This window comes from Phragmites australis, chromosome 21 (assembly GCF_958298935.1).
Source record: "Phragmites australis chromosome 21, lpPhrAust1.1, whole genome shotgun sequence".
NCBI lineage: Eukaryota > Viridiplantae > Streptophyta > Magnoliopsida > Poales > Poaceae > Phragmites > Phragmites australis.
Window position 1 is genome coordinate 15,898,425 of NC_084941.1, and position 27,216 is coordinate 15,925,640.

The window sequence follows — 27,216 nt, forward strand, 5'->3', positions numbered from 1 at the left end:
GACCATATGTATGCCTCATTGAATCACTGATCCCAACAGAAATTTATGACTGGAACTGACATTGCAATGTGAAAATTGAGGAGTTCTTTGTTTCATTATTTGCACTGAGCAAGGATATGGCCGGAGTGAGGATCTACAATTCAGTGGCAGAGAACAATTGTTGCCTTTATACTGAATGCATGCTCGACACATTAATTAGATCTTGGTTAGTTTAGCATCTAGGACTAGGCTGCCTCCTTTTGATCCATGAGCTATTGAGCCACTGAGTACTGACTTGCGTTAGCGAACTCTTAGGCGAGGATGCTTGTGAGTGACTGGGGCTTGTAGTCGGACTTCGCCGAGCTCGGTCTGGGGTTGCAGATTGGGCTGTCCAGAGGACCTGAAGCTGCTGGAATCTTTAGAGCCTGCAACTGCTTACTTAGAGTTGTGATCGTCACCTGGCACTCGGTGAGCTTATCGGCTGCTGCCAGTATCTCTGAGTTCTGTAGGAAGTGCAGAGTTTGAGGATTCAGCTTCTGATTATGTAGTGAAAACTGTAACTAAAGAACAGTGCTATTTTTCTTCAAAAAAATTGTAGAGCAAGGATAGGATAACTTACTGTTGCTAACTGATTTTCCTCTTGTGCTGCCCAGTCTTCCACACTTGCCTCAGCAGCAGGGCTGCATTTTTTTTTAAAAAAAGAGGAAGTTCTATTTCATCAAGCAAATGAAAGTATTCCGGTCTCTACACCTTACGATGTATGCGACCTACAATTAAAACCAAAACACACCCTCTTACAAAAGAAGTTTAAAAAAAACGACAAGCATTCATCATCAATGACATATTCTATTATTAAATCTCCATCCATGCGTGGCGAAGATCTCCATTATAGATGTCTCCAACACACGACAAGCCATACGCATTGTTGTCCTGTCTTCCTCATGCTGCAACAGAGTCCAGAATCTTGTCCAATATGTTGCCCTAAAGATAACCTTCATAGAGGAGTGAATTTGTTTTTTATCAAAAATCACATCATTCCGGCTCAGCCAAATAGCCCAACAAATGGCACTAGCCCCCACCAGAATTTGTCTTTTCAATTTTGCTCATATTCCCCTAAGCCACGTTCCAAACATATTTGGCTACATGATAAAGGATATGCATCAATTTTGTCAAAAGAACTCCTTAACCAGTTTTTCTTTTTAACATAAATGTTGTGTATATAGCAGCTTTTGAGTGCTACCTTTCTATCTCAAAGTAGTTGCAATAGACAGTGGCTCCATGCTAATCCTGGGCGAGGGCGACGGTAGTGGCGGCGCGGGAGGCCCTAGGTTTCTTCGTGCAGTACATGTTGGTGTTTGGCGTCGTCTTCGGCATGAGTACCTCCTCCATTTGTGGTTCTCGTTGTGCACTTGCTGTGTTCTTGGTGCAGCGTTGTTCCTGTCCATTAATCAAGTGCCCAAATCTAACCTTTTGTTAATAAGGTATCCATACTAATTGAAATCTAAGTGGCTCCATGTTGAATTGCACTGCATATAAAAAGTCAGCAAGAAACAATCCCAATATGAACGTTTTGTGCATTAGTTTTAAACTGCAGTATGATTATATTTGATATTGTGAATTTGACTCAGCTTGATATGCCAAATTTCATGCCATTTTTTATTGATGATCTTATCATTATTTAATATTTATGGTTATAAAATATTAGGTATATATAATATACTAACATTTTATGTACAACTAAATTGGAAATCCTGGACCCGCCACTAGGTGTCTTCTCTTCTCGCGCTGTTACTTCTCCACTGAAACCAACGAGCTCATTTCATTTGAAGAAAAGGAGCAGCATGGGAACCCCCACATGTCACACCCATACCGAAAGTAGCGACAAGACACGACATGAGGCGTCGAAAGTAGCACGCGGTAAGGTCTAGCTGTATTCGGCACATGAGGTGCTGAATATGGCACCTAATGTGGCAAATACTATGGATCTCGCACCTCATGTGACGAATATGATGCACAGTTCCATATTGACACATGAGGTGCGAAAACATCCGAGCTCACCATTTTCTGGTGCACGGTGTACCGAAAACCCATATTTGGTAAATGAGGTGCCGAATACACATGCTACATTTGCAAATACGGTATCATGTTATCTTTTGTAACACCCAGTTTTAAACGAACAAAATCGGACACAAGTTTCATACATGTGCTAGGATCAAGTTTCATACATGTGCTTACATCATTAGTGTATCATCACAGTGCCATTATTACAACGTTATTTAACTTATTACAAAAGGACCCGAGGGTCTAAAAGAAAACACAAAGGAACTTAAAAAGAGGTCTTCAGCGTCAGCGGGGCTTCCATCTTTCACAGGCATCAACCGGGGGCACACCAACCTAGAACAGCAGCTCCGGGTCGAAGTCGTCCTCGTTGAAGGTTGCAGCTTCATAGACGGCTTCTGAACAGTGGAAGAATGGAAGGAACGGGACAACAAGTGTGAGTACAAAGATGTACTCTGCAAGTGGAGGGAAAACATGATATGGGGCTTGAGTCAAGGAACGGCTAAACACGAATAACTGCACTAAGTAACTTATCCTAAGATTCCAACATCAAGCATCCTATTTACTAAGTATGAGAACACTGCTATATAAAAAGGATCGACTCATCGGATTCCATCCGACTACCAAGACTCACCAGGTAATTCCATTACTCGGCTACCCGACCAACCATACAAACCCAGATCCCAACTAATCTTGAAGAAGTCCAAGCCTATTCTTGACCGTGAGCATGGCTGATCGATCAGTTTGATACTCTGCAGAGTTTGCACAGTTTTTCCCACGAGTCATGATTCTCGTGTTGCTCCACACTTCCGGGGTATGGAGTCGGAGTCTCACTACAAGACCTTTACAAAGCTCCCGCTAACTTGCAGGCACCCACTGAGGTTTCACCGCTAACAGACGATTTTATCGCTGCAGAAGCCCCCTCTTGTACCACTTAACCGTCCAACGGTGCCCACAGAGCCAGAGGGGTGGCTAATTAGTTGGCCAGACCGTACCCATATAGGCCTCGTGGTTATGCGATTTAGCTGGGTTACATGCTTCAAGAACCAGTCCTTAGGACCCCACACAGAAACAAACACAAGCCTGTTGTTCAGCACCACCTCAAACCAGCCATTCTGTTAGGATCCCTATACCATGTTGCTACAAAATTACCATTTCACAAATATTGTTGCATAGTTCATTAGTCAATGTTAATATTTCTCCCAACCCTGACTGCACTAGCATATCTACTCATTTTATAACATGATAAAACAACTGCAACAAGGAATATTTATTCAAAACTAATAAACCCTAACACGGGATCTCATATTTAGATAAGCATTCATCAAATGTAACACATCTACATAAATATCCTAAGAATAGGTGCAAGATGCTCAAGGACACTTGCCTTCGACGGAGTGTTGCTCAAATTCCTCAAAAACTTGGTCTTGGAGATTACCGGACTGCTCAGCTCCTAATTCGACAAACCGGAAAAAGCACACAAAACAAAACTCTAAGGATAGTACACCAAATAGTGCTAAATCTAGATAAAAACCCTATAAAAAGATTCTACATGTCGCTACGAACGTCGGGGCGTGAAAATCGCCCAAATCGGAGCTACGAGCAAAAAAGTATTAAGCTTTTGAAGTTCTAGGGGCTAAACTGCAAGTTTTAGTTGATTTTCAGAGAAAACCCGAATTAATTTTATACTGGAAATTTGATTTTTGACGCAATAAAGTATTTGCTGAATTATTTTGCTACTGGAAAATCCATGGAATAGGTTTATGGGCCTTGTGGACCACGGCCTTATGGCCGGTCCACAGTTCACGGTGGATCGAGGCTGAAAGGGGTAAGCTCGGTCTAATCCAAGCCGTTGGTTTAGATCGGGCAGCTGGAATTAAACAGGAGTGGCAGGTGGCAGCGCGGGACGAGAGAGGCGGCGGCCAACGGCGGCGGGCGCCCGGAGCCTCACCGGCGTGGCATGAAAATGCTCCACCGGCCACGAAACTTGATGGGGCTTGGCGCAAAAGAGAGAGGAGGGGATAGGGGTTCTCACAACGGGTCTCACGGCGGCAGAGGAGCTCCGAAGGCGGCCTGCGACGGAGAACGACGGGCGGTGATGCACGGTCTCGGAGGGGACGGCGTCCGGCGGCGGAAGGTGCCCCGAAAAGCATCAGGATGCGAAGCTCGAGGTCCTGCGACACCGTAGGAGGGAGAAACGAGGTCACAAGAGGTTCGGGAAGGGAGAATTTAGGGCGGCGGCAAGCACTTACTAGAGGCAATGGTGGAGACGGTGGCAGGCTCTATTCCGTGCGCAAATCACAAGGAAAAAGGATGGTTTGGGTGCGGAACCTCACAAGGGAGATGATGAGAGGCTTAAATAACTAAGAGAGGGAGAGGGACAGCCGGATTTGAGAGGATTCGGCTGGCGTCATGACTTCCATTAAAAGCATCGGTTTCCAAATGAAAGAGAGGAGAAAGAAGGGGGGAAACGGCTGGGGAGGACGAAATAGGGGGCTGCGATCATGGTGGTGGGGTTTGATTAGCAATTTATGGTGTAGGGAGGCGGGATTTGATCGGGCGCGACGATGTTTGGGGCCAGTTGAGTCGGGCGGTAGGAGGTTAAGGAAGGGGAGCCGATCGGGTGGGCGGCTTGGGCCGGGCCCGCACGCAGAGAGATCTGGGCAGGGAGGGGGAGCGACTTGAGCGGGGGAAACCGGCTCAGCTGGCAGGCCCACCTGTCAGCGAGGGGAGGCGGGGATAGGCCGTCTTGGGCGCTGTGAGGCTGGCTCGGCCTAATGGGCTGGCACAGGGGTGGAGGGGGAGGCGGCCCACGCGGAGAGAGAAAAGGAGAGGGGGATGGAGGAAGTGGGCTGGGGGAGAAAGAATTCGGCCCGAGAAACTTTTTCCAATTTTGAAATGTTTTTCTTTTTATATTTTTGCTTCAAATTCATAAGGGGTTTAAACGAGCGACTTCTAGCGATTTTTTGCAAACTTTTTCCACACATAAAAATCTATTGTAACTACGATGGCATGAATGCAACAAGCACAATTATAACATATGGCCAATTAAATTTAGAAATTAATTTTCCATCTAAATTGAATAAAATAGAATTCCTATTTAATTCTAGCAAATATTAAATTATTGCAAAAATTGAGATTTAGGGTGTTACATCTTCTTTTGTAATTACGGTCGGGTATATTGTCTATTTTTAGATTTTAAGATTGTTTATTTTTAGATTTTTGCCTAATTTCATAAACCCAGCAGTTTATTTTGATACGGCAGTTGCGATGTCTGAGTTTCTGAAAAGTCTTGTCAATGCGGTTAGGGGGAAGCAGATGACTTCTGTGGCTGATAGCAACCATTAACTAAATGCTACCAGATACAGAGATTCCAATCAGCGGATTCTTATGTTCGTAGAATTGCTACCCTAAAAAAAGTTCAGAGTTAATTCTCCAGTTTGGTAGCATCTGTTTTGCAATAAAAAAAATTATGTTACCATTTAGATAAACCTGGCATAAACTTATCTGAAAAATGGTAGCCTCATAACTAAATGGATGTTTGTTATTCTGTCTATTAAGTTTTATCTTGAAACTACGTCTCTATTTGCTACAACTCGTTTCAGATGCTGAGTGCATTTGTCTGCAATAGTACATTAAGTCCATTAAACCATGTTATAACATGGTATTTGACCATTATCTATTTTGCAAGTTTCCAAAAACAACGTGGCATTGAGGTCTATTCTTCGATACTGCACTGACCATGGGTATTTTGGAGTTGTTCAGCACATTTTTGCTACTTATCTAATGATCAAAATCAAAATTTAAGGCTGCAATTACTTCAGCTCAATATGTTAGTGTCACATCCCAATTTATGCATATTCATATTAACATGTATTTCATGAGCACTCATGTGTATTTGGATGAATTTTGTACATGTTTGAATTTTGAATTAAAATTGAATTAAAAAGATAAAATCACATGAAATGATAAAAATACAATTAAATTGAGCATTACAAAAGAACTCATTTTTTCACCATATAACCTAGGATTGGAGATAATTTTAGAAATTAGTATATCTTATGAAAGGAATATTAGTGAATATTTTAGATTTTTAGAAATTTATTTAAGATCTTAAAGAGTGTTAGAAGTTTTAAAAGCAGCCCTCTTTGATCTTTGTTTGAGCAGAGAGAGGGGAAGAGGTAAATAGAGCCTATGTTCACTGTTTCTCATGAGGCCCACTTGTCATCCTTTGCACCGTCCCTCCCGTTGGTTGCATAGAAGCTCAGCGCTTTCTATTTTAGAGTTCTTGCGCCGCCGTCGATAGCTGGCTGTGTGGGCGGGGCACTGGTGCCACACGGACTTATCCCCTCCTCTCGTTTCCTCTCCACTCCCTTCTCTCTCTCCCGCTCCCTATCATTCTTCTCTCTATCGAGCGCCACAGAACACAACACGCATCCCCAATTCACTACGTGAAATCATCAAAGAAGACACATCATTAGCGATGGCTTCTCAGTAGCCGTCACTAATGAACTATTAGTGATGGGTCTAGTGACGACCCATCACTAATGTGTGGGTCGAGCTAGGACCCAGCCACGATCCGTCACTAATAAACCCTCATTAGTGACGGCGAGCGAACGGTCTGTCACTAAAGATATTAGTGACGGATCACATTAATGTCCGTCACTAATATTTCAGTCATTAGTGGCGGGTATATGGGGCACACATCACTAAATGTAGTCTACTCGTTAGTGATGGGTTGTTATGAGACCCGTCAATAATATTAAAGTAATTAGTGATGGGTTGTAGTTGTTACCGTCACTAATGACTGACTCATTAGTGACAGGTGTCCTTATAACCCATCACTAATTTATGTCACTCCTATCTGCTCAACCACTCTTATCTGCCAATTTCTCTCTCTCGACCACTCTCATCCCCGCTCATGTCCGCTTGCCTCCTCCCGCCGCTGCCACCATTCGCACCTCGCCGCCGACGTTGCTGCCATCCTCCTCCTCCACCACAGCTTGACGTACGTCGCCGGCCCCCTCTACCCGCTGGGGTTAGGACGATGGATCAAGGTAGTGGCAGGGGCAGTTTCCGTCACCGTGGCGGATTTGGATGGATCCTGATAACTCCTCTATCGGCTCACGCACTAGGCGTACACTACCCTCCAGGCGTTCCCCCACTGGCCATGATCGAGATCGATTATAGTAACCTCTTTTCTTTTTCTCCCTCATTGTTAGGCTCATAGTAACACTCATTAGGGCACAATAATTTAATTGACTTTATAGTACATTAGGCTCATTTCATATCATCCTATCATGTAGGTGTTGAAACCGATCATATAGCTTAAAGAGGTAATCCCTGCGATAGGTGGTATTGTATATTTGGTGCAATCCACTCTAGATGGAAGGAACTTTTGGAAACTATCTATCTCTTTTGACATACGTTTAAGGGGAGAAAGTAGTGGGGATATCACTATTAGGGCCTGTGGCAAGGCATCACTGATTTCATTGCATTCCGAAAAAACTGCTGTTAAAGGGTGCCTGAAAGTGCTTGAGGAGCATGGGTTTTTTTTTGCCTGACTACAACTATTTTCAAATAAAGGCGCTTGACGAGGGCGGAGAGGATTTGGCTTCGATTAGTGAGAGGCTTGCTCGGTTCAATGAATATGATATGGTACAGTAAAAATATGTAATCCGGTTGTTTTGATATACATGACTGCTAGTGTGTATTATTTTCATAATTTTATTTTCTTTACTTGTAAGATATTTTTTGTGACACCTTTGCGGAAATTAGCTTTCATGCTATCTTATATCAAGCCATGGAGCATCTTGGGTTAAGCTTTTATGGCCCCGGAGTGGACTTCACTGCTAAAGGCAACTTTCAGGCTGATATAAGGTTCCATTTAAGTGGAAATAAATCAACTAATAAGACCTTGTTTACTGTCTATGGTAAAGCATCGGGCAGTCCATGCCAAGCGAAAGAGAGTGCACTAATTCATGCATTAATGTATATCAATAAAGTACTAGGATACAATATTGTAGATTTCAACTATGTTAAATATCAGAGGTTATGTGCTTCGGCAAATGCTCAAGTGTAATGATGTATGTATATTTGCACAAGTAATATGCATAACTATATTGTATGACTGACTTGAGTTAAATTCGAGTTTCTGGATGTATATCTGTGTTGTTGAATGTGAAGTCGACTGCCAAATCCTAACATTGCTTTAGGATGTCGTCCATCGAAGTTTAGTTCTGTTCTGTTGAATGGTATGTTGAAGTACTCTCTAGGCATGCATGTACTTCTCTTGTTTGTAGAAGTTGATCTCTGCATGTGTCATTAGTAACAGGTATCTTTATCACCTATGATTAATGTTAAATAATTAGTGACAGATGTCTTTATAATCTGTCACTAATATCAAGCCATTAGTGGCAGGTGTCTTTATAACCCGTCACTAAATGTAGCCTTGGTGGCTCCCTACTGGGGCTACTCATTAGTGACGGGTTGATATGAGACTAGTCACTAATGACTCACTCATTAGTGATGGGTATCCTTATAACCCGTCACTAATGAGTGATGTTTACTATTATTGTATTTACTGTGCAGCACAACCAGGCAGTGTCTGTCCACCGCAGCTGCTCAGCAAAGGGGCGATTTTTTTGTCAACTCTATTGAGGCCAAATCAAATCTCGGTGATATGAAGTTGGTGTCTGTCCCTAGCCTTTGAAGGTTTGCCTCCTCCCTCTCCTCCTCCTCTTGCTCATATATGCATGGTGGATTCTTGGGTTTGAGTTGGAATCAATAATTTTGCTCTTTCTCCCAGATCTTGATATATGTGGATTGTCCCCCTTAATTAGTGTACATACGTAACCTACGTCTCCCATTCGAGAGTGTTTGATTATAAATATGACTTCATAACTCATCATATTTATAAGAAGATGCTCCCGAATTATCCACATACTTTGGATAGTTTGAGGATATGTGGTCCGAGTAGTAGGTTCCTATGCTCATGTTTGGTTCTAGAGATAATTTCGGTGGCGTCTCCTTGTTGTTCTCTAGATACACACCTTCTCGGCTCGTTGTCGAGACATGTATTTGGAGAACAGCGGGGATGTGCTGCTGAAATTTTCTCTAGAATCGTACAAGAGCATGGAAACCTACTTAGGCCACATATCCTCGAATGGGATTAGGACCTAACTTTGCATATTAGAAATTAGGTAGGATCCTTCGCCATAGATAACATGTATCATATTTGGATGTAAATTGTTCTCTTGAATATCACTAGAACACACGTAGACACTTAATTTAGTTAAATTGAGTTAGAATTTTTATATTTATTCTATCTTCTCTGTCGTTTCTATTTATGTCGGTGACATGGGAACCAGGGGTCCCCGAGTCCCGAGGCTACGACAGCAGAATGCCACGTGGCACCTTTCCTCGGAGACCATCCCCCCGAGGGCCGAGAAGAGCCAGTCCTGGGAGGGGTGCTCGGGGCCATAAACAGTGGTCCCCGAGTACCCAGAGTTCTCCGAGGACCCGAGAAGAGCCAGTTCCGGGAGGGGTGCTCGGGGCCATGAACAGTGGTCCCCGAGTACCCATAGTTCCCCGAGGACCCGAGAAGAGCCAGTTCCGGGAGGGATGCTCGGGGCCATGAACAGTGGTCCCCCGAGTACCTGTAGTTCCCCGAGGACCCAAGAAGAGCCAGTTCCAGGAAGGGTGCTCGGGGCCATGAACAGTGGTCCCCGAGTACCCGTAGTTCCCTAAGGACCTGAGAAGCTCCTTGCCGGTGGACCCCACAAGGGCTCAACGGTGAGGCGTCAATTGGTGAGAGGCTCGATGCTGCATTTAAGAGGAAGCGTGGCCTATCACTTCCAACCACTTCTCCCACGCCTATCGTACTGATTACGTCAGTCCCTGCCACCGCCTGGCAGGAAGGCGTGAGGACATTTAATTAGACAGGTCCCATCACACGTCACCCTGCGGGGCCCATAAGGGAAACAGCTTGGAGATATCGTCGTTGGGCTCGAGGCATATCGCCTGCCCCCCTGCTGTGTCAAATTTGCTCTGACCGAGAGGGCATGCGGGGCAGTTCAGTGGCTGCCCGGCGGGCCCCCCTGCATCTACTAAAGTTGGGCATAATGGGCGACAGGACCGGCTGAAGGCGCATTTTCAACCCCCTGTAACATCAAACTGTAGCCCCATGATAGTTGCTTTCTATTTATGGCTTATGGAAACTTGTGCCCCCATTCTGGGCATACCGAACCTCCCCCGATAGGATAAAGGGGGGGTGCACTCTGTAGAGGAGGAGTTTTTCAAGAAATCGAAGCCAGAAGCAAGAAGCAAGACTGAAGCTCTAGACTTAGACAAAAAAACCTTGTAACTCAGAGATCCAGAGAAAGGCATTCCAAGAGCATTAATAGCACATCATACACACAGGAGGTAGCTGAGGCTCTCATGTACCAGACACCGTCGGTGAGGCTTAGGCCTTGCACCCAGAGAGAAACTAGCCTGGTACCGAACAGGGAGGCACTTTGATATAGCCCCCTCCACTATAGTGCAGCCCGAAGCCCCCCTCCCCCCACATAGGGCATGATCCTTGGTGATGTTGTCGTCTAAGCTATCACACCATGCGAGCGATGGGGCCTCCCCTCTTCGTGGTATGTCGTCGCTCCACGCTCAGCTGCTCAACTACGGGGCTATGATACGTGCGCAGAATCTGCAGACTATGTGAATGCTTCTCAGCCACCCACCAATTGCTGTACCGGAGGGTTCACCAGTAGCACCATGGCTACGTGACGTCGCCCTATTGGTAGAGACCGCCCGATGCCAAACCATGGTGTCAAACACCACATCCGTTGAAAGAACTGGTGAAGGTCGTGGTCGCTAAGAATCGCAGTAGGCTATGCGGCAGGTGTTGGTTGCCCAGTCACCAAACCAGGGGAAGTCTTCGGCCTAAAGAGAGAAAGAGCCGAAGGCGGCGAGCTGCGACATGTGTTTATGGGGACATGCGTAGTCTCATTCATCTGTCTCATCAGTTATAGTGTCGGCCTATTTATAGCATGTACTCAACCACTCCACGCCATAATTTACAGCATTACCCCCCCTAATTGCCACATTGTCGGCATATTCTGGGGTATTTTGATACCATTAAGTACATTTTCATATTTACAATTATATCCCAGACCGCTACATAGGCTTCGACAAACGCGCACCTTCACCCGAGCCACAATAAGGCCAATCGCAAATAGGCCTTCAGGGCACCTTCGACCTACCTTGACACTACATCCTGAGTCACCCTTCGGTCTCCATCCGAAAGCCCACTAGGGACTTCGCCTACGCTATTACTCGACATCACGGGTCAACTTCGGTCTCCGTCCGAAGGCTTGCCAGAGGCTTCGCCTGCGTTGATACTTTGCGCCGCAGCACCTTCGGTCTCTGTTCGAGGGCCCGCCAGAGGCTTTGTCTGCGCTTCCTGAAACATAACTGCATTATTCGTCATTGTATAGCCACCAGTGGACTTTGTCTCACTATCCGAAGGGGCGCGTGAGACCATTCCCCAACAACAGGAAAATCTTGTGCTCCCTCTGTGACAAGAAGTACTCGAAGACCCCCGCTACATCGGGACAACCAACCTACTAACCTGCATGACACTCTTCGCCAACTTGACCACTGTAGCATGATCCAGGTCTAGAGGGTCGGCAAGGAGCAGAAAGATCATGCTCGGTGAATCTAACATCCTGAGTTTAGAATATTAGCTAATTATGAATTTTGCTTCAAATTAAAACTTTTTGTGATTTATTAGGCTAACTAAAATCAAGGAGTTATGTATATGAATGTATATATATACTAGTACGTATATATTCATATATATTAAATGTATTAAGTTGACCAGGTATTCCAAAATGCGCTAAAATTGTTTCCAAAATAATCCCCGCATTAAGTTGGTTCATATGTGTTGGTTTATGGTTTTTATGGTTCTTTGTGTGGAGATTTGAAATTAAATGTCTCTCAATTTCAAAAATATTCTTAGTTTCCATTCAGCTCAAACCCAATTCAAATTCACATCCTTTGATTCAAATCATCTTCAAAAAGCTCGAGATCCAAGCTCAAATCATAGTTCAAATATATTTATTTCAAATGATCCTAATCCAAAGTCAAACTCAAATTCAAATCTCCCATTTGAATTTAATCCCCAATACCAATTTTCTTTTCTTTTTCTTTTCTTCCACAGGCCAGATTCTTCTCTCCCTCTCAGTTTTAGCCCAAGTGCCAACCGGGCCTGGTGTCTCTTCTTCTCCTCCCTTCTCCCTCACGCAACCCAACCAGTCAGCCCGGTGTCCTTTCCCCCTTACCTCTCGCGTGCAGGCCACTACAGCTTTGCGTGGCCCAGCTCCCGCATTCCCGGCCCACTCTCACACGCACCGGCCTACCCGCCCGCGCTCGCCCATGCGCGAGCTGCGCCTTCTCCTTCCTCCTCTAGCACGACACCACGTCGCTCACCACGGTGGCAACTGCCTCCTCTGGGAAATATCCCCACTTGCCCTGACCGACCTTCACTTCTCCCGCTCTCTCGCCCTCTCTCCGCCCATGCTTGCACGCCCATGCTGCACAACCTTCGCGCTCCACCTGCGCATGGACGGCGTAGAGCGCCCACGCTGTGGGAAAAGCAGTGGGCACTGTCCCGCCACCTCGTCGTTACGCGGCCCGCTGACGTCTGCCTGACGTCACGCACTCACACCGCCTCTTTGTAGCTCCCACCCGGCTATAAATAGCGCAGCCCTAGCATCTCTTTTCAACCTTTTCCCCCATTCCACTGCCGCTGCCACCATTGTACACCACCATAGCTCACCATTGTTGATCCACCAACCACGTGCTACAGAGGAGCATCATTCCCTCGCTGTCGTCCCTATGCCACCGTCCCTGTGCCACCGTCCATTTGTCGAAAGACTGATGGGAGCCCGCTCGAGCGAGTAGCCAAGCAGCATCGTCACCGCCTCTGTAATGAGTCACTGGCCACCACCCCACCCGTCATAGTTCTTGCACTCGGTGAGCCTCCCATTCCCCTCGCGCATCTGCCTAGGTAGCGTATAGCTGCCCAAGCTCTCCCTCTTAGCACGTAGCCATGAACCGTCATGCTCTTGTTTCCACCGTCGTGCAATCCCTCATTGCCAACATGCGTACGTGTTGTGTGTGAGGCAGGCCTTCATGCCATGATATTCAGGGTGCCTTTGGCCCCTTTTCTTTGTAGGGAGGAAGCTCATTGTAGTGGGGAGGTGCTGACCGAGCTTTCTTGCCACCACCACCCTGTTCGGCCGTTGCCTGGCACTGCTCCAGCCATCATCGATGAGCCCCTAGACGTGTTCCCCGTAGTGCCTAGGTTGCTGGAGTGAACTTCCCGTCGAATAACTCCGGCGGGGGCGCATCTCCGACGAGCTTCCCAGTGCACACCGATGTGGATTCCTCATTGCCATCTATTTTCCCCTCTCTCGGCCGCTCAACTGCGTCGCACGCCCACGTGCCCATCCGCGCGCATGGCCGGGCCACCGTCAGCACGACGCTTGGCTTGGCCGAGTAGGACTGGCTCAACCCAGTAGCGGTTGGCCTGCCAGGCCGACCTAGTTGCCCAAAGGCCATGCCCTAGTGGACCGACCCAGCTTCTTAGCCTGTTAAAACCGGCCAGCCCAACCCAAGTGGGCCATTACTGTGTAGTCCAGTAATGTGCATCCCAAGCTCCCAACCCATATAGGCCTAGACCTAGCCTAATCTAAGCCCATTTCAGCCCAACCAGTCAATGTTCATGTAGACCCAGGCTACTGTTCAATGGGCCCGACCTGTGGGTCCCACCTATGAATAGTGTCATTTTCATAATTTACTGATTTATTTTTTGATTAAATCTTCCGGCAATGATAACTTCTCTGTTCTAGCTACGATTTTGATGATTCATTCATCAAAATTCACCTAAATTCGTGATCTACCCATCTATCATAGTGTGATATCCATTAGGGCTCATTTGGCTTTCCATTTGGTGTTAAATTTTGTTCTTCTCTAGCATAGCTCGTTACTAATCGTAGTCGCAATTACAGAGCCGCCGGAATTCTACATGTGCTACGCAGGAAGCGTCGGAAGCAAGGAAGATCCTGACTACAACCAAGACTTTGAAGAAAACCTCAGAGAAGGCAAGTTCTATCTCCTTGATCATATTGAATCTATGTTTTCAACTAATCTACCTGATCAACTAAAACTGGACCTATATCACATGTGTTATGTATTGCGCTTTTACAAACTGCATACCTCGATAATGGCAGCATACCTCATTGAAGTGAGAATGCAGGAGAGACGCTTTATCAGTTTCAAAGTCAAGCATGTACCTTCAAAGGATAACTTCCTAGCCGATGAGTTGGCTCATCCAGCTTCTTCTCGTGAACCTGTCCTGGTCGGAGTCTTTAAAGAAAGACTCATACGATCATCCACCGTGGTCTCGGGCCAAGGTGAAGGGGATGCTCTGCTTGGAAACAGAGCACCAGAGGCAACACCACCTTTGGCACAATCGACCTCAGGTCTCCATCATATGGTCACCCTGCTCGATTTGGGTATGACCTGTATGGATCTAATCTTGGACTACCTTCAGAATCAAGCAGTCCCTGACGATAATGCGTAAGCAGAAAAGGTCACGTGGTAATCCCACAGATACTCCCTGGTAGAGGGATGCCTTTATCACAAGGGGAGCAATAGCCTTTTACTGAAATGCATCATTCAGAAAGAGGGGAGCACAGTGCTCTCTGATATCCATGGAGGCATATGTGGTAGGCATGCTTCATATCGCACTCTGGTCGAAAAACGTTCTGGCAAGGATGCCCACTGCCCTCCAAGATGCTTGTGAGCTGGTGAAACAGTGTAAGTCATCTTAGTACCATGGCCGACATACCAACTTACTATCCGAAGCACTGCAAACCATACCACTCTCTTGGCCTTTCGCTGTCTGAGGGCTCGATATCATGGGGCCATTCCCTAAAGCCCTAGGCAGTTTTGAATTCTTATTTGTGGTAGTCGATAAAATTCACTAAGTGGATCAAAGCCGAGCCCATCAGGAAGATCACTACTGCAGTAGTGATCAAGTTCATATAGGGGCTAATAGTGCGGTTTGGTAGTCCAAACTATATAATTATGGACAACAGGACTCAGTTCGCCAGTAGTGCTTTCCGATACTACTACAAAGAGATCAGGACCAAGGTTTGCTTTACATCGGTGGCATACCCCCAAAGCAACGGGCAGGTTAAAAGGGCAAATGGGATGATACTGCAAGGGATCAAAACCTAGGTCTTCGATCGACTTAAGAGCTATTCAAGACGCTAGGTGGATGAGCTCCTCATAGTACTCTGGTCACTGCGAACAACCTCTAGTAGGGCTACAGCCGAAACTCCTTTTTTTCTAGTCTTTGGTGCAGAACCAATGCTCCCCTCTGAAATCGCCCTTCCATATCCCCGAGTGACCAGCTACTCAGATGACAACCAGGTGACGCGACTAGAGGATGACATAAACCTTATCGAAGAGTTTCGTGATTGTGCTTTAATTCGAGCGGCCCAATATCGGCAAAGCCTCAGACGTTATCACAACCGCAAGGTGCAGGAGTGGATAGTAATCGTAGGCGACCTCGCCCTTAGGCAAATCCAAAATAAGGCAGGCTGGAATAAGCTCTGCTCTAAGTGGGAGGGGCCCTACATGGTGCTCGATGCTACCCAACCTGGTGCGGTCAAGTTAGGCACAGAGGACGGCCGTGAATTGCACAACTCCTGGAACATAGCCTAATTGAGCAAGTTCTATGTGTAGGGCTACTCAAAGACGAGCATATTTCTCTATTTTGTAGGATCTTCCAAATGAGCGTTGAACATGGCTTGTAAGTTTTTCTGATTCAAAACCTGACTTTGTTTTTCAGGATTTCCCAGAAAGGAATAGTCTCCCACTGGCTTGTAAGTTTTTTCAATTCTAAGGTTTGACTGCCTTGTCGATAGCTTTTTTGTCTACCAGGCGGTCGGGGGCTAGAGCAGTTTAGATTATATAGTCCTTTTTTCCTATTTTTCCGTGCTACTAGTTATTTTGTGTGTTCGCTCATATGGTGAGTACCAAACCATTTGAGTGAGGATTCAAATTTCCACTCATGCAGTTTCAAGGATGTGGGTGGCTGGGGGGTAATGACCACGAAGCCACAAGCCCTAACTCAGGTCGAGCGTTGTTCACCACCGAAGGGCTTGTCATGCCGAGGGTTGTCCTAGACACCATGAGCCTAACTAGTGAGCAGTATGGAAAGCCTAGGTCCCCCCTAAATGTAACAAACACTCAGAACCTACTCTCCACATGAACACAGGGAAAGTTTACATAAAAGCAGGTCCTTACATTACAAAATAACCACTTGGGTAAAGCCCGGGGCTGTTTCTAACAGATTTATTTAGTATCCCTAGGCTCTGGAGATGCCCCTCTGTGGGTCAAACCAGACGGACCAAAGCAGAGACTGAGCCATAGAAAGAAATGACCCCGTAAGGTCATGAAGCTGCTTTGTGGTCTTCCAAACGCTGACGAAACCTTTAGAGATTGCTGGAACAAGGTTTAGGTTGGGGAAGTGTTGACATAAGTGAAGGCAAGGCATGTGCCATGGATTGTGGTCACAAACAAGTGGTTGCTAATGTTCCTGCTCAGCCTGTGCTCGAGCGCACCGGCTCCTCAGAGGCCGCCAAGAACTAGTCGACATGGCCAGTTACGGTGTTTCTAGGAGTGGGGTGGATCTGAATGCTGGTGACACAGAGTAGTGAGTCAAAGGGGGTGAACTCCTAACTGAGGTAGTCGTAGAAATGCACCCACCGCTGGTCATCCTTCTTCATCACTCGCTCCAAGTCTCTCTTCACCGCCAATAGCTCCTCCCGACAAGCTGGTCACGAAAACAGGTCACGAACCACGCAGGAGTCAGCTGGTCAAGTCTCACTTGGCTAGCCTAGGACTACATGTGACTTAATAGTGGTAGGGCCAATGCACCTCGAATATCGCATTACAGGATCTCTCTCTCGATTGCAAACCTAAGCTCACACTCGGCCAGTGTTTCGAGACTGTGCTGGTCACTGGTGTTGTCAACAAGCGTGGTTGGGGGCTCGGAGAGAGCAGGAGGGTGATCAATTCTAGGACTCTACGACCATAGCAATGACAAAAGCTTATCAAAGAAATTAAAAGCTTCATTCATGCATAATACAACTCTAAATTACAGTTCAAGGTTTATCCTTTTTCTGCGATCTCCTCGATGGTCTCCACCAAGAAGATAGTCTCTACGAAATTCGTCAACCCTTGACACTCTGCCTCCAGCCTCTTCATGCCTACGGGATTGGCGGTCATGACACCTTCCTGGATGGTCTTGAGGTTGAGGTTGGGATCGTGACAATGGTAGCACTTGAGAATGTATGTCATCGCAACTGTCACCACTGTCATCATGTCCTCCGAGGTCCTCGCTGCCATGATGCCTGGGAGCTGGGAAAACTTCTCTATCAGGATGTGGATTGTGTAGGCCCAGCCCTAAGCTGCCATTTCATCCTTTGATTCAGCGGCGTCCAGTCCATTGCTCCATAGGGGGTCGCTAGATTGTCTTAAAGGCTTCCTCAAGAGTACCGTGGGTCTTTTGCTCATTCTCCTTGAGCTAAGAACGTTCAATAGTGAGCGTGGCATTTTCCTATTGAAACTTGGCATTTTCCCACTAAAGTAGGTGCCTCGCCTCCTTCTCTTCGTCCACGAGCCTCTCCAGCTCGGTGCACGTGCAATCTGCCACCTCCTTCTCGGTGATCAGTCTTCAGATGGAGGTGGGAAGGCTAGGAACCAAGGAAAGCAGGTTAGAGGCCAAAGCGGGCTCCACGACTAGCTCCATAGACATGGAAGTCTTGGCTAATGCTCCCTGCATCAGAGCTACTAAAGGCTGGGGGTTGGAGCATCTTGCTGAGGCATCGGAGGAGTTATGACTGGGGCCTATGGTGGGGTTGAGGACCTGCAACGATAATAGATCACGAAGTCAAAAAAGAAAGAAAACTTCCAAGGCATCTACATCTAACCAGGAAACTTACCCCGTGGGCGGAGGGGTGAGCACAAGCCTCGTCCTCGTGAAGCCACCGGTGACTGGTGTCCCATGGGCGCATTTGGACGCTTCCGTGGAAGCCAAATCCTCCACCGCTCTCTTCCGCGCTGGCATCGAGTCTTGGCTAGCAGCAGCCTGATCGCCCCCGGCTTGATCAAGGTAACGCTGGTCGGGGAAAGTTTGGTCTGAGCGGACCTGGTCAGAGCGGGTCTGGTTGGTGCGGGACTAGTTAGAGCACATCTGATTGGTGCGGGCCTGATCAAAGCGATTCTAGTCGGGGCAAGGTTGTTCAACCCTCTGTTGATTAGCACCGCTTGCAAGGCCTCCACAAGTGGTCGATATCTGACTCCGAGCAGCTCTATCATCACCGCAACCAGATTGATTGCCGACCAGAGCAGTATTGAGTGATGGAGGGGTCGAGCGGGTGTTCGAGTTGATTTCCTGGATGACCCCCATGACCTTGTCAATCACTGGGCGCAGGACGTCGACCTCAGGGAGAGCCTGCAGCGACAGAAACCATGAAACCCTCACCTAGGAGAAGGCTTGGAGGTAAAAATTATGAGAAAATGTTAAATATACCAGTCTGATCCAAGCCCTCTCCGACGAAGGGAGTTCACATAGCAAAGGGGGACAGCATGAAGGGCCATCTTTCCTGGGGGCTGCCGCAATTAGGAATTTGACCCGTGAGTCAATGGCATCATGAGGAAGATATGGATAGTAATGATACTTAAGATGTCACACGATCGACAATAAGAACAAAGGAAATGGTGGCGGGGTTACCTATGGAACTCTCTTGGGTGTCATCGTCAGCTCCAGTGTACTGATATGCTGGATGCGCTCTCCTCCACAAGGGGCACAATCGGTGCTTGATGAAATAACGGACAATGTTTGATCCCGTCAGCCCGGCATCTCCAAACTGCTTAACTCGTTTGGTGAGGCTCATCAGCTCTAGAGTTGTCGTGGGGGCATTCCCATAGTTCTCGGTGACCTATGCCGGTTTGCTCGGCACGCGGATGTTGTTCAAAGAATCTTGTCAGTGAAGTACCCGCCTGACGGGGGCCGGCACACTCTCGTCGGTGTAGTACCCCAAGGACAAGCAATGAGGGAGCTGGTTGTTATCATGCAATTGCTTCATCCTCGTTGCATTGCACTTGGATTTGGGGAAATCTGGCTTGTTGCTGGTGCGTGACACTATTACAAGTTCAAGAATAGTGATGGAGAAGAAAGGCTGTGAGCGCAAAGGCTTGGAAGCTATGGGAGGTGATGAAAGGATTCATGAGGAACCTTGATTTTCCAATTTATAGGCTGACACGATATCCCAATTGTCGCATAGTCTAGCTGGTTCAAAATTTGAAAGGCCACGCGTGGGGAACTGAAACTCCCTCAAGCCCAGTGATATTTAATGTTTCTCTCTCCCACGATTATCTCCCATTCACATTTTTCTCTACCCCACAATCTCTGTGTGTGTGTGTGTGTGTGTGTGTGTGTGTGTGTGTTTGTACGTTAACCTCTCCTCGAGATGAGGTTTCCCGAGTCGACCACAAAAGCGGGCCACATCGACAATCACTCTCTGGGCAAACTTATATTCACATGGGACCAAAGTGATTTGATCAGGCCCGACCACGACCAAATGGTGTCCAACGACCCTGGAACCATGTGATGAACCACCCTATCTGCGATAGAGCTTGGAGGCTACTGTTGATATAAAGAATAAAGGGGTCCCCTATCAGGAAGGTCCGCACCGGCAGATGGTAGCTGTCACTTGATATTTTCAAAACCATGATGCCACCGTGCGACTAGGCGGGGCTCACGCGACTAGTATCCTAATCGCAGATGGAAACCCCATGACCAACTCTTGCTAGTTGCGAGGTAGGTACACACCCAACCAGTCTAATCACATTTAATGCCATCCACTCATGCGTTTTCCTTCCCCAGGCACCATTTCAGCAGACAAAGTTGTGGGTCGACGTAGAGATGGAATGACCCGTCTCGTAGCATTTAATGCTACGGGATGGCCTGGCAGGCAAGCGTGATGGGCTTGCAGGCAGGAGTGACGGAGTTTGGTGGATAGGACAGGGCGTGCAGGACGACTCGGGTGGGTTGGGCATGCCCACTCCCTGTAATGATGACCTATGAGTAGTTGTTTTCATCAGGTATGGGGCAACCACCATATTTGGCACGGTCTGCTTGTGTGTACACCTTGCCTCCTGCTATATAAAGAGGGAATGATTAGGCTTGTAAAGGAGGACGCTCTGGATAAGTTCATCCAACTCATAAGAAAATACAAAAATACACATGACATAGGTCTGTTATTCCATTGGAGATCTGAACCTGGATAAACCATGATGTTTTTGAGTTCTTTTGACACACACACCCATCAACAACCACTGGAAACATTGATCACGCACTCGTCGTCCGGCATGCTCTTGATACATTACCAAAGACTAACCCTCGACACACGTGGCACGTCAAGAGACGACATGTGCTAGCTTTCATCATATTAGATGCTTAGCTGATTTGATTAATTCGAATTCAATTTGAACCGCTCTCACAATTAGACTGCACGGTCACTCCACCACAGCCTAAAAAAAATCAGAGCAGCCTTGATTCCAAGTTGTATGAAATTAAAATCCGGTGACATGTTAGTGTAACAAAGACTGACATACTTTTCTATGCGTGTGACATTTTTGCATTCGATTATATATGGTCAAAAATCTGTGAATATTAGTTAAATAGGTGTGAGCACTTATCATGCTTTCTATTGTGTCTTCATGAACTGATTAATGTTGAATGACCCGACAAAAGTGGGAGTCTTCAGAAAGCAAGCACACTTAGCGGTTTGTGGGATAAAACAGCAATGCAAATTATTGTTTCCGCTCGGATCTCTATCATTTATAAGTGTGACCTAAAATGTTAAAAGAGAAAACACAACTTTTTCCTCCCAATTTCATCCTTCCAATTACCTGCCTTCTTTTTAGGCTTTACTTCAATCATCTGATGATTCAGTGATCAAGTCACTCAGAGTACAGTACTTATTGGAAGTGAAAAGAACAGTTGAGCAATATTTTGGTCATTTTTCAGATATTTTGATATAAATTCCAACCAGTAGTGGGGCAATTTTACAAAAACTGTAATAACTACACATGATTCACAGTTCTGCATAACAGAGTAGCGTCCCATAGAAATACTCTTTTCCTTCTCATATTTACATTTCCATCATGGTTATGTCTTCACGTCTAGGCGCTCTTGGCAACACATGCTTAAAAATATCCTTCGAATTGTTGTGTTCCTGATGCAAATGTACACAACCATATTGATAGGACCCTGATCAAAGAAGTTTCTCGCATCATTTTATTTTTGGTTTTGAAGAAATGACAGTGTTATTCGAAGTGAGGGAACACATAATTCATTTTCTAGATGTTCGTAAGTGGCTGACTTGTGACATCAGACCATATCTTTTTTACTATCATATTATGAAGTAAAACTCATTGCCACTCAATCACCTTACTAGTAGAAAAATCACGATCCTGTTGCTAACAAATATAGCCGTGAAATGGCACTCGATCACCTTATTAGTAGAAAAATTTGGGAAACAGCAGCACAGGTCAAACTTACGCCTAGTAACAACCCAAACTTCTAAAGAATTTATTATTGGACAACGCTCCGTCACAAGATGCATATGAAATGCAGCAATGCACTGACATGTCAATGCACCACACATGATAAGCAGTAGCAGATGTAATATTCAAAGACCTACCGATTCAAATTTAGCAGGTGCTAGCTGCTACAACCCAGAAATTAGGTGAATACGAATATCCATGTCCTGATGAAACAGATTCAGAGTCAAGTGCCAACATTTCTGCAGCTTAGTTTGCGATACATACACACTTCAATATGGAACAGGCTACATGGAGAATTGCATCACAAATTACATAGCATGAACCATATAACGTAACTTTCATCAGCAAAAAACATAAGAAAATATGTCACTTACTGTTACTACAAGGTAAAATTGTATCATACAAATTGCACTAGAGATATTTACAAATGAGAAGCCATTACTAATTTCCATCAAAAGAGAAAAAAAGATGCTACTGATCTCTTTCCACAGCACTAAAATGAGAATCAATCAAACAACTATTGACCAAAAATGATATTTTCAAATCATCTGTCAAATTAAACACCACACTCAGTACATGATTAAAAGATGGAAAGTTTTCCACAGCACGTGACGTGCTGTTCCCTGTAATTTAATACTAAATATCAGCTTCTTTGACTCAGTTTGTCACAACATCCAGCAACTATTTGTCGTGTCAATAAGCCAGTGTTACTATAACATTGCGTAGTATCATACGCCTAAAGTGTGGAAGAGGAAAACTGACCTCCCTATGTTCCATCCTGTACAAAAAATAGAGCAAACGCTATGCACTGGACTAGAATGATCCAAAGCAGCAGTACTTCTTTCCTATCTTTCCAAATTTACTGCTAGATCGCTCTCTCTGAGACATGCTGCTCTGTGAGCTACTAGAACTACTGGAACGGCCTCGTTTCACATGACTGCTTGGGAAACAGGAAGATAGAGAAGGGCCGTGCTCCTGAAACCCCTTGCTTGAATGTTGATCTCTGTCACCTCCTGGCACTGGCTTTTGCGGTGAAGTTCCAGCCACTGTGGCATTGTTATCACGGATCTGAACTAACCCTACAACGGAAAAAATGTAAGCCTATTAGCAAACTAATGAAATTGTCATGTGACTGTCTAGACTAGACTAAATGATCCTGCATTTAAACCATACTGTTACACTAAATAATATAGTTTAGTTGAGTTCAAGGTTTCATAGCCTTGTTAAATGGCTTCAGTTGCAAGGTTTCATGGTTCCAAAGTTTCCAAGTTATTCTTCACATGCCATATCTCATAGTTTTTAGAGCAAACCAAGGAAGGATATTGAGCAACCTCTTAAATTCGAAACAACGAACAGAAGGGCTATGCTACCTTGTTCTGACGGACTGATAACAACATTAGCCGATTTAGTAGGTGCAGCTATGCTAAACTTTCGGTCTTGATCTTGTTCATCAGTTGTGTTACTGCCATTCAAAATCTCCCTCAGGAATGCATCAGAATCGAAGTACTCTTCAGAGATCATAGACCGCTTGCTTGAGTTTTCTGAAGTTGATGCAGAGGCCTCTGAGCTCAGTAGGTCATTCAACTCTATGTAGTCCCCAGTAGCAATAGCATCATGAACATCAATATCATCTTCTGCCCTCTGAGTCTTTTGCTCGTGTTGTCCTTTGCTAGAAGAGATTAGTAGGTCATTCAGCTCTATGTAGTCCTCAGTAGCAATAACATCATGAACAGCAATATCATCTGCAGCACTCTGAGTTTTTTGCTCATGCTGTCCTTTGCTAGAAAAGTTTAGTAGGTCATTCAGCTCTATGTAGTCCCCAGTAGCAATAACATCATGAACATCAATATCATCTGCAGCACTCTGAGCTTTTTGCTCATGCTGTCCTTCGCTAGAAAATATATCCTGGTCGTTTGCAGCTACAGTCTGCGGCAAGATTATAATTACAACTCTGATATCTTGTCACAATATAAATCTTTAAAATGCAGGATAAACTAGCAAGCAGTGGAAGACAAACAGATATAAGCATGCACTGAGAAACTAAATTATTCTGAATGGTTTTCACAGGAGTCCAAGCATCTGGAAAAACGAATAATCCTACAAATAAAAGGTAAATGACTACACAGCTATATCGGGAACCTGGGGTACTATTTCCTAATTTAAAATGACAGACATCATAGGTTTCAGGGTTTCACAATTACAACTTACACTAAAATGTGGTGCAACAAATGAGAAAATTAAAGAAAGAAAATATGCCAACCTTTGGCTCCTCTATTTTGGAAAGATATTGAAGGTAAGATTCCAAGCTATCATTAGGAGCATCTGCATTCAGAGAATTTTGTCCACTTTCAACATTTATCTTTTTGTCACACTGCTGGAATACTTTACACAAAGACTTGTAATCCTGCCAGAAATGAAAAAGGCATCAATCGTCAACCCTGGAGAGAAGTTTACAGGCTATGCACGAAATAACTAGGAGAAACCATGGGTCACCTGTGGTAGATTAGCATCATCATTCTGTTCTACCTGATATTCATGCATCACCCACCCAGTTCTCTTACCACATGGTGCTTGACCTTCATAAAACTCTAAAACAATTTTGACACCAATGATAGCTGTACTTGTTGGTATTCTGGACGAATCCAAAGGTTTCCAGTATCCATTTTTTGCCTTTCTGATACTGTTTTCAGCACTGTCATAAGGCTGCTGATCATCTGACCAGTTCAAGTACCATATGTCTGCTACAAGATGAGTTATCTTTGTCAGGTAATTAAATTTCCTAGAAATCGAATAGCAGAATTCGCAAATATCATATGAGATTCTTCTTAGTCAAATAGAAAAAATCGTAAGTGTAATTCCTCACTATCAAAAAAATTTGCAAGAAAACCCTTAAACTATATGATAATTAATGGAACCCCTGTACTGATTAAGAATATGCAAGAAAGCTATTCCAATATGATTAAAGCAGACTTATTACAGTACTATGCATCCAAGTTCCGGTAGTATGTTCTAGCGTGAATTGGCTATATATCGGCACAATATAGATTTAGAACAAAAACTAGGGTGCACATTCTAATGTTTTAAATGAATTCAAATGCTCAAACTTAACATGTGGTATGATTGTATTAAACCACAGTTTAGGGGATTGATTGCAACTGACGGCACAAATTGAACAGATCATTATGACAGTATAAATTGATCAGATCATTATGACAGCATAAATTGATCAGGTTATTAGCAATCGTGTGTAGTGACTAGACACCTACAAAAATTAGGATTCACACACAAACTATGACATTTGGAATTTGGATGGCAAGAATTTAAAAATTACAGCTTAGCAAGATAACAATGCATTAATCAGTTGCTTAAAAACAAAGGTGGTAATTGGACTCTCCCAGTGAAAGCAAGCAAGCAGTTGGTGTAACTTGCAAAGAAACCTGAGAAAGTTTCAATAAATGCAAAGGATTTCACATAATATCCCAACGTAATCTTAAGGTACTATGTCACTGAAGTATCTGCAACAATAAGCTGTGCACAAGAATTATACACAAACCCTTTGTGCTTTCTTCAAAGGCACGAACTCTTTCCAAAAGGTTTGCGAAAAGAAATTACCCTATTTAACCTAAGCAACTATCCGTTCTATGCATTCTTAAGCTCTTTCACCCACCAGTGATCAGCTATGAATTAAAATCTTTGCCCATTGCATATTTATATGGCACAATTTTTATACTATGCAATCAGACAGTACAGTACACTAAAATAACAGCTCAATATGGAAGATGTAGTTACAGCACCAAAAACATAATGCAATTTGTATCTTGGGCATAGACTGGATACTAACCAGTGAAACCCCGTGGATCAACAACAGAAAAGTCCAAACCCGCAAGTACGTCTTGCGGAAGGGGGTCCTCGGCTTTCCTCCCCGCCAAGAATCTCACAAGTTCCTCATCACTCCAGGAATCTCTGATACTGATGTCAAGCGCTGCCAGCCTCTCACAAGGCCCGTGAATTGGGGGCAACATCGTTGTCCTGGAACAAGATACACACGACATTTTAAGTTAACTTGCGGAATTGCATATTTAAAGGACCTACAATACTATGTTCCTGTACGTAAAATAATTGGTGCAAAATTCATTCAAGAATTGGGGCGCTGTGCATACATAGTTTATAATTCCCAATTAACAGATGAACGCAAGAGCTTACAAAGAGCTCACCACCATTATTAGCAAAGTTCTTTGCCTCAGATATTCTTGGATTGAAAGAAGGGGAAAAATGTTTTACAGCCCAAGATACATCAAAATCTTTAACCAAACAAAAGAAAGAAGAAAGTGGCCATCAAAGAACGGAACACTAATTAAATAATTAGCAGGTCGGCCTTAAATAGAAACAGACAGTCACCAGAAACAGAACAAACAGAGAGAATCACACATGATCGTCTACTGAGATGTTACAGCACACGTGCCAAATGAACTCAAGAACAGAGACCAATTTGGCAAAAACTCTGGAGCAATACAATTTGGCAAGAACAGAGACCAAAACATAGCAAACAGTGAGATTAAAGCATAAAGCACACATGCAGTAACTAAACTCGAGAAGAGTAGAACACCAAAGAAACATTCGATTGAGCAAACCAAGAAACTCAAAAAGAAGCGGAATCAATCCCCCGATCCTTGGAAGAAGGGCAATTTCATCTTTTGACACTGAGTGGCATGTTGTGGCACGTTTTGCCAGTCACTGACAGCATGCCACTCGGTGGCAAAAACTGAAATTGCCCTTGGAAAGCTTCCAAAAGAATGCCAGGAAGCCCAAACCCCTGTAGAAACTCGCCACAGAAAATGAAAGCCACCCAAGAACCAAGAACACGCGCGGATCAAAGAAGAGGCCGTCTCTGCATAAACCGCCCCCAAAACCCACAGAAAGAACCAACCAAATCCCCAGGATTCCGCATCCGCTTCCGCTCCCCGAATCTCGCCGAATCAAGAACCGAATCCCCTCGCCCCAAATCATCGTCATCGCGATCCCAGACAAAAATCCCGTCGCCCAAACCGGAAAGAGGAGTCGCAGAGAAGAGGGTGGGTTGGGACGATTCGCGCACCACGGGGTCGGAGCCGCAGCAGCGCGTGCGTCGCCGCGTTGATGTGCAGCGAGCGAACCAAGTGACGCGGCGCGAGCGATGCTGCTGAGCCAAGCCAGAGCAGCCGGGGTGGTGGAGGGCGCCCTTTATGCGCGCTCCCTCGACTAGTGTCGCTGCCAGCCAGCCAGCGTGCCCGCTGGCCCACTGCCGCGTGGGGTCAGCCCGTGGGGCCCCTGCGACGCGTCGGTACCGCAGTGGCGGGTGGGCGGGCTGGGGGCGCCAGGTGGGCCCTGCCAGAAGGTCCAGAAGTGGCTGCGCGCTGCGGGGACTGATAGGTGGGACAGGGAGGACGGTGGGTCCCAGTTGTATACCAGGAGAGGGCTGGTTTTTTGATGGGG

At 45.4% G+C, this 27,216-nt stretch overlaps 1 protein-coding gene across 4 annotated transcripts; it reads right to left on the reverse strand.

The window, feature by feature from the left end:
• Positions 1-22,098: 22,098 nt before the first annotated feature.
• Positions 22,099-26,973, reverse strand: LOC133903423 (NAC domain-containing protein 37-like). 4 transcript variants are annotated; one of them, XM_062344801.1, is made up of 6 exons: positions 26,840-26,973; positions 25,586-25,773; positions 24,238-24,485; positions 24,005-24,148; positions 23,115-23,670; positions 22,099-22,823 (listed from the first exon to the last, which is right to left on the reverse strand). In XM_062344801.1, exons 2-6 carry the CDS (start codon positions 25,764-25,766, stop codon positions 22,558-22,560), a joined length of 1,395 nt encoding a protein of 464 aa, XP_062200785.1. In that variant the 5' UTR covers positions 25,767-25,773; positions 26,840-26,973; the 3' UTR covers positions 22,099-22,557. The 4 variants fall into 4 exon arrangements, with proteins under 4 accessions (XP_062200785.1, XP_062200786.1, XP_062200784.1 ...); XM_062344802.1 differs by lacking the exon at positions 26,840-26,973 and adding an exon at positions 25,959-26,833; XM_062344800.1 differs by lacking the exon at positions 26,840-26,973 and adding an exon at positions 25,905-26,833 and having other exon boundaries at positions 24,238-24,482.
• Positions 26,974-27,216: the final 243 nt, after the last annotated feature.